This window comes from Branchiostoma floridae, chromosome 7 (genome assembly GCF_000003815.2).
Source record: "Branchiostoma floridae strain S238N-H82 chromosome 7, Bfl_VNyyK, whole genome shotgun sequence".
NCBI classification, from domain to species: Eukaryota; Metazoa; Chordata; class Leptocardii; order Amphioxiformes; family Branchiostomatidae; genus Branchiostoma; species Branchiostoma floridae.
In genome coordinates this window covers 12,688,566-12,695,434 of record NC_049985.1, presented here as the reverse complement: position 1 = coordinate 12,695,434, position 6,869 = coordinate 12,688,566, and the positions used below count along the sequence as shown (strand labels likewise).

Here is a 6,869-nt window from a genome sequence, read left to right as displayed (position 1 = left end):
CGATCTGTTGACTAAGGTCGCCTTTCGGGCTACTTTGGGGAAAGTGGAGACCGCGAACACCCCGGCGCGGTGTGCGAGACTCCAGGGAAGCCGGGAACGTGCAAAAAACCGGAGGAAAAGGTATCTCCACGGAACCGATACGCAAATACTTTTTAGTCCAATACGTTCCCCCCCGACTAGAAACAAAAACATCCTGTATATTATATTACAATTAAATAAGTTTTTCGTTTCTAGTCGCCCCGGCTAAACATTCCCTAAGTAGTGTTTGCAAGGAAATGCTTTAATTCATGGCACTGCAAATATGTGTTTGCATTTCATTACTGCCATACTACAGATTTCAGGCTTTAAGAGAGGGCGCAGTTGCGCGGACATAGTCTGGGCCCAGCGCATGCTTACTTCAGTGGTTATGTCTAAACACTGGGACTTCTACAAGATGGGGATAGATATGTCAAGGGCATTTGACACAATCAAAAGGTCAAAGATCCTAGATGTGCTGAACCAAGCAGGGTGCAATGAAGATGAGCTGCGCCTAGTGAGAATACTTTTAGCAGGTACTAAATTGAATGTCCGTGTTGGATCAACCTACTCAGCGGACTTCGAAACAACAATAGGGTCTCCGCAAGGGGACAGTCTCTCCCCAGTACTGTTCACCTGCTACCTGGCATCAGCATTAGCATCAATAAGATCGCACTCCACAAGGCCCAACCCTCCAGTATCACGTCTGGGCATTCCATTGGAAATGGAATATGCAGATGACGTCGACTTCATCGACGAGGAGAAGGCCACACTGGAAAGACTCCTACCTGTAGCTGCTAATAACTTGAAAGACTCAAATCTATTTGTGAACGAAGCCAAGACAGAATATACTCACGTCTACTTGGCGGACACAATAGAAAAAGATGAGGATGAAAAGCCACTCCGAGGCCATGAGGAATGGAGAAAGAGCAAAACTCTTGGCTCCCTCCTCTGTAGCTCGGCTGACATAGCAGCCAGTTGTACAATGGGTAACATTGCATTCAGGTCCCTCTGGAAAATCTGGATCCGCCGATCAAAAATTCCACTGGAGAAAAAACTGCTACTGTACAATGCCACCTGTGTGTCAATCATGCTCTACAACTGTAACAGCTGGGCAGCACCACAGACAGTGCTAGACAAGCTAGATGCCTGCCACCGAAAACACCTACGAACAATCACCGGGCACCGATGGCCAAACAGCTTGATTTCGAACAATGCATTATACAAGCTGTGCAACACAGGCCCACTGTCAACAAAAGTGAAACAAGCCAGATGGACTATGTTCGGACACGTATTGAGGATGCCAACCAACACACCTGCCCAGCAGGCCTTGGAATTTGCCTTGATCGGCTCCAACAACTACAAAGCCCAAAAAGGAAGGCACTGCAAGAACCTTCTGGGCTTACTGAGGGCAGACCTCAAAGAAAGAGGACTCGGACCATTACGGTCAGAAAGGAAACTAGGGGAGCTCAGGGAGCTCGCAATGAAAAGGACGAAGTGGAAAGAGTTGAAGAAAGACTGATTGCAGCTGCAGGGTGTCCAGACCACTGCAGCAGCAGAACACAGTGGACTACTACAGATTTCAGAACTGCACGTTTAAAACACTGCAGAAACCTGTTTCCTCCCCCGGTGAAATAGAACCACAGGAAAAGTACATGCAGTTACAATAGAATGTTGCACTTCTTGTCTTATTGCAGGAATATGGCAAACAACCTCTACACTGTATGGGGCAGACAAGAAAAGTGGTCGTCTTCCTCAACCCAGCTGCTTGTAAAGGGTAGGGACCAGGATGGTTGTAGCTACACTTTTTGTTTAATTACTGCTATACTGCTATTGTAGTTGAATTAACTGTAAAGATATGCACCCATGCTCAAGTTGGCCTGAAGTTATGTCCCATATATACATAATGCAGTCTTACATAATGACTTTTACACACCATTGACCTTCACACACCACAAATAATTATTACCTCCTAATATACGACATCAAAATCATCATGATCATTTCCTGGTGCATGTATTAAAGCATATTTTTTCTTCTTCCACAGACAAGCACGTAAGAAGTTTGAGAAAAATGCAGTCCCTCTGCTTCATCTAGCTGGTCTGGGAGTCACCATAATAGAAGTCAGAATTTCTCATGATAATCAAAGGGAATTTCAAATTTAGATCATACTGTTCTTAGGATATGTTAGGTATGATACCGTATCAATGATTAAGCTAGATGTTTTTTACCCTTTTCCTGCTATAGTAAAAGTGTATGAAGTTTTTGCACCAATGTTTTTTAACTTACAATTATATGTGTTTTAATGTCTTTGTACTCTGTATATATATTTTTCTAATCTCTAAGTTAGTAAGTGACATAACAAATAAAATCTTCAGTATTATTGAAGCCCCTTGTTTTCTCATGATATTTGCAGTAACTTAAACACATATTTTTTTAAACCAACAGACTGACTATGAGGGCCATGCCAAAGCCTTGGCGAGTTTCCCTGATACCCTGGAGCGTACAGATGCAGTAGTGGTGGCAGGGGGAGATGGAACTATCATGGAGGTACTTTACATTGCCATAAGTACATGTTGGCTCACTTTTCATACTTACTGGTCTTCCTTGTTTTATATCAGCAGCATCAATCAAGATTCACATGTTTTCTTTCTCCTTACTCTCCAAATAGGTTGTCACTGGCATGCTGAGAAGAAGTGATCAGGTAAAATGTTTGTTCTTGTTGTTATCTTCTTGTGAAATTCTTGACAACTCAACATTTTCCAAATAATAGTTACTCAGATGTTTCAGGTAGCATCTACTACCTTTTATCAGTGACAATGAGTAAATCTGTTGCAGAGCAGGTTTTACAACCTTAATTGTGTATTAATATGCACAGGAGGTTGAACTTGCTCTTATTTGGATATACATGTATGACTCCTGTCAAATTTGGGTATATTTCTGCTATGTCTCTGAGTAACACCATTTTTTTCTACCAGTTCCAGACGAGTAAGATCCCAATAGGCATCATCCCCCTTGGAAGAAATAACAGCTTAGCGGCCTCTTTGTTCTCCAGCAGAGAATCAGAAGTCAGGTAAGTGTGAAAGTCCTCAAAATTCAGTACTACTAGAAGCCATTCGATTTTTCTATTTAAAATGTGCCTGTATAAGGTGTAAGCTTCCTTGCTTTGTTGTTGCAAATTTTAAAATCATTGATATAGATGTAATTTGTTTTACCAGCTACTGTCAACCACTTTATATATAATAATAACACATGTACTAAGTATCCAACACATTGCCCCAATTTCCTGTAGGTGGATAGCAGAATCAGCCATGGCAGTTATCAAAGAGTTGACCTGTCCAGTAGACGTCATGAGAATACAGCCTCTACAGGTACAGCCTTTGTTTGAAAATAAAGTAATGTTACACCTGCAGTTATACCACTAATGAAAGGTGGAAGTGCTTAGTATCACGGTAGTTTTCATGTCATACATGTAATGATATCCAACTGTGGATATGTTTTGTGTTTCCAGGATGAGAACAGTAAGCCAGTATTTGCCACTCTTGGAATACGCTGGGGAGCCTTCAGAGATGCTGAACAGAACCTGGACAAGTAAGTCTTGTCATAAAGTATGATAAGAAATCAAGTGTTGACAATATCATATGCTCAATCCTGCTGCTAGCTGTTTAGATAAAATACCTGCCTGACACAATCCTGTCTTCCTGTTTCAGATACTGGTACATGGGTCCCCTGAAGCAGAGATTTGCATACATTAAAAGGTTAATGAAGGTATGTATCTAACGTGATGTATAGTGCAACGTGACCATTTCATTGTCTGATAGAACACAAAAAGGCACTAGTATGCTGCCAGCAAGTCTAAACCTTTACAGAGATGTTAACCTACAAATGACTTAACATGCTTGAATTTGAATATCTTTGTAAATGTTTGTAAATCTGTTCCAGGAGTGGCCATCTGAGGTGAGTGCAGTTCTGTCCTACAATGTACAACCTGTGGAGACTGTAATAACTAAGGACCCTGCACCTGCACCTGAACCTGACACCAGCTGGTGGGGGTGGTTCTGGCCCTGGAAATCAACACAAGAGGTCACCTTGGAACCACAAGAAGGTAGAGCTGTGTACAGTAGCAATAGCCTAAGTACCATCCTCTGTAGTGGCCACCACCTTGATACTTTTGCTTATCATAAAACAATTTTTTTTCTGCTTTGAATTCATTACACTTTAAACATTTAAATCTTTGCTCATTCATTTACTGCATATTTGAGTAAGTCATGTGTGCTGAAATTTACAGACCCAAATGAAGCTATGATGCCAGACTCCTGGGACACTGAGAGAAGAATATCTGCTGTTGAGTTCACAGCCGCCACAACAAACTCTACTACATCAAAGGTTGCTACTAAGACGGTTTCTCCTCTTTCTATTTTTGTATGTTTCATTTTGTCAGATTATCCTTGTTTACTTTGTGAGCAGAGTGCATCCTGGCCTGACTTGTGCCTTATTTTTTTTCTTTAGGAAAAGTGCATTGTTGTGAGCTCAAGTCCAAAGCTGTCAAGAGAAGAGTTTGTCAATTTGGGGTAAGACTAGTACATGTACACCTTTATCAATTTCTATGTATTTGCTTTTATGCAGGTAATTACGGGAGTAAGTGTAGCAATGTAAGATTTGATTCACCATTATTTGCATACATACTCCCCCATACATACTAGGGTTGGGGTATATTGTATCGAACAATGATAACAAGTTATTAAGGACTTGTGTTTGAGAATAACCATGTCTTACAATCTAGGGACTTGAGTGCAAGTACTAAGACACCTCCTCAAGATGTTGCTGGGCAGGACTGGTCCAAGGTGCAGGTTGATGCATTCCAGTTGGAACCACAGGTTCCAGAGGTAAAACTTCTAACTGGTATCATCCTTTATGTGTTGATGTCATGGTTTAGTAGTCCAATACATCTCCTTTCATCATTTTCTACAAAATGTTGATAGTATTTTAGTGTAGTCTATTGGTAAAAGCCTTGTTTGTAAATATTCTTTACAATATCAGTCATTGTTAAACTTTCATCATTTTATGATTCTTTGCTCACTACTGTTGTTCCTTTTGATAAGTTGGCACAATAATATAGAAATACTGTTGTAGTACTATATATCAAGCTTTGATTGAGGCTTTGAGTGAAGGGTTAACACGGTTTATTTATTGGAACTTGCAGGGCAAAGAGAGCTGGTTCAGCATTGACAATGAACCTTATGAGGTGATGCCCATCAAGGTCAAGGTCCTTCCAAACAAACTTCGCTTCTTCTGCAATAAGGAGGAGAAACTAGCAGCAGCATCACAGCCATTGTAACATTAGAGAATCACTCAATATTATAATTCCAAAAGTACTGAAATGTTGGAGATGTTATGGTTGGTTGTTTCAAAAGTCTCCATGTTGATTCACACAGTATAGTATCAAATGCGAATCTGTTGTACCAGTATAAGTGTGTGGTAAGAAGTTATTTGATTGCTCTTGATGTAACAGTTAATACAAGCTTACCTGTTGATTGACTACAGGTATTCTGTGTACCTGAAATGGTTGGACACCGAATTCCATTCTCAATGATACAACTTACACACGTGCACTGAAAAGCATTTGAATTTATTAATTTCATCAGCCTAATTTCACCAAGTACAAATTTTTTTGTAGATTACATGTATTGCAATGAAATGTTTAGTTTGTGGTCTCAGAAAGTAAAATGTCACAGTGTAATAAAGTTATAGTTCATTCTTGGAGCGGCTGAGTCTTGGTCCTTTTCTTTTCTCTCTGTCCTTTTTCTTCTTTGGTTTGTCTTTAGCTGATGATTTAGCTGCCTGTAACATCTGCTGTTCCTGTGCCTGCAAAATGAAATAAAACCAAATAAAATCAAATCTTAATGTAAGCAAATGTATGCTTCAATGAAATATATGAATATCACTTTTCTAAAACATATTTGTAGGATCATATTCATTGCAGTCTTTGTTTGTAGATACAATGTAGATTTACTGATTTTCTAAAACATAGACAGCAGGCTGCACTATACACCAGTAGTTCACTAATAATGTCATTTTATTTATCAATAATAAAATCAGCTGTTTTTAGGTTTTCAGGTGTCTAATTAAATATAATGGTTCATTTTGCTCAACAACCAATCCTCATATGATTGGAGATTTAACAAGAGTATGGGTACTGTCATTATGGAGAAAAAACTTCACCTGAATTATCAGTATAGTCAGTTCTACATCTGTAATCAAGACAAAACTAACCATTTTCCCTTCCTTGCTAAATGGGTTTAAATAATTAGGATCTTTCTCTATCAGGCCCAGCTCTTGAGATATCTGAAAAATTCAACATAACGGTTACATGTCTGTAGATAAAGAGAACGATCAAAATAACAATGAAAATAGCATTTAGTATAAAATAGTGACACACATCATACTAGTAGCCTTTAGGACTACAACCATACATTGGCAGGCAATACAGATTGAATGATTGTTTGACATATACAAATGTATCATGTAGGCTTTCTTATGGCTCCTATCATAAATTGGACTTTGTGTGAGAACTACAACTGAAATGCATTAACATCTCACCAACATCAGCTGCTCCTGACCGACCCCCTCGCTGTACAGTTGAGTCTGGTTACAGAAGACAACAGCAGCCTCTATCATGACCCCCCAGTCCTTGTGCTTCTTCAGGACATCATGTGTCATGTCAGGGATCTCAGCAAAATATCCCCAAAGAATGCCACATTTTCCAGTAGTCTGGACAATGCTAGGGAACGGAAACATAGCAGTGGATGTTGACTTTCATTTTGCATATCAGCTAGAAGTAACCATAATCTGTC

At 39.7% G+C, this 6,869-nt stretch overlaps 3 protein-coding genes across 3 annotated transcripts in view; 2 read left to right on the top strand and 1 right to left on the bottom strand.

The window, feature by feature from the left end:
• LOC118419048 (acylglycerol kinase, mitochondrial-like) overlaps window positions 1-2,192 on the top strand; it is a 3,044-nt gene extending 852 nt beyond the window's left edge. The window contains exons 3-4 of the mRNA XM_035825280.1: window positions 1,713-1,792; window positions 2,063-2,192. Of these exons, the coding sequence (XP_035681173.1) occupies window positions 1,713-1,792; window positions 2,063-2,180 (198 nt within the window). The 3' untranslated portion in view covers window positions 2,181-2,192. The remainder of the gene's footprint in view (window positions 1-1,712; window positions 1,793-2,062) is intronic.
• Window positions 2,193-2,452: 260 nt separating this feature from the next.
• Window positions 2,453-5,776, top strand: LOC118419045 (acylglycerol kinase, mitochondrial-like). Its single transcript, XM_035825276.1, has 11 exons — window positions 2,453-2,565; window positions 2,687-2,719; window positions 2,994-3,088; window positions 3,308-3,386; window positions 3,527-3,606; window positions 3,726-3,783; window positions 3,958-4,120; window positions 4,304-4,401; window positions 4,525-4,586; window positions 4,799-4,901; window positions 5,219-5,776. The coding sequence occupies exons 1-11, from the start codon at window positions 2,560-2,562 to the stop codon at window positions 5,351-5,353; spliced, it is 912 nt and encodes a 303-aa protein (XP_035681169.1). The 5' UTR covers window positions 2,453-2,559; the 3' UTR covers window positions 5,354-5,776.
• LOC118419046 (coiled-coil domain-containing protein 134-like) lies at window positions 5,629-6,842 on the bottom strand. The gene is made up of 3 exons (XM_035825277.1): window positions 6,616-6,842; window positions 6,289-6,360; window positions 5,629-5,880 (listed from the first exon to the last, which is right to left on the bottom strand). Exons 1-3 carry the CDS (start codon window positions 6,811-6,813, stop codon window positions 5,761-5,763), a joined length of 390 nt encoding a protein of 129 aa, XP_035681170.1. The 5' UTR covers window positions 6,814-6,842; the 3' UTR covers window positions 5,629-5,760.
• Between the last annotated feature and the right edge of the window lie 27 nt (window positions 6,843-6,869).

Bases quoted from the DNA above. Each gene is read 5' to 3' on its own strand.
- LOC118419045 (XM_035825276.1), top strand. The intron at 3,387-3,526 runs GTACAGCCTTTG...TTGTGTTTCCAG, and splicing joins TGAGAATACAGCCTCTACAG to GATGAGAACAGTAAGCCAGT. The intron at 3,784-3,957 runs GTATGTATCTAA...AATCTGTTCCAG, and splicing joins ACATTAAAAGGTTAATGAAG to GAGTGGCCATCTGAGGTGAG.
- LOC118419046 (XM_035825277.1), bottom strand. From the start codon at position 6,813: ATGTTTCCGTTCCCTAGCATTGTCCAGACTACTGGAAAATGTGGCATT. The intron at 6,361-6,615 runs GTGAGATGTTAA...TGAATTTTTCAG, and splicing joins GTCAGGAGCAGCTGATGTTG to ATATCTCAAGAGCTGGGCCT. The intron at 5,881-6,288 runs GTTAGTTTTGTC...TTCATTTTGCAG, and splicing joins TTAGCAAGGAAGGGAAAATG to GCACAGGAACAGCAGATGTT.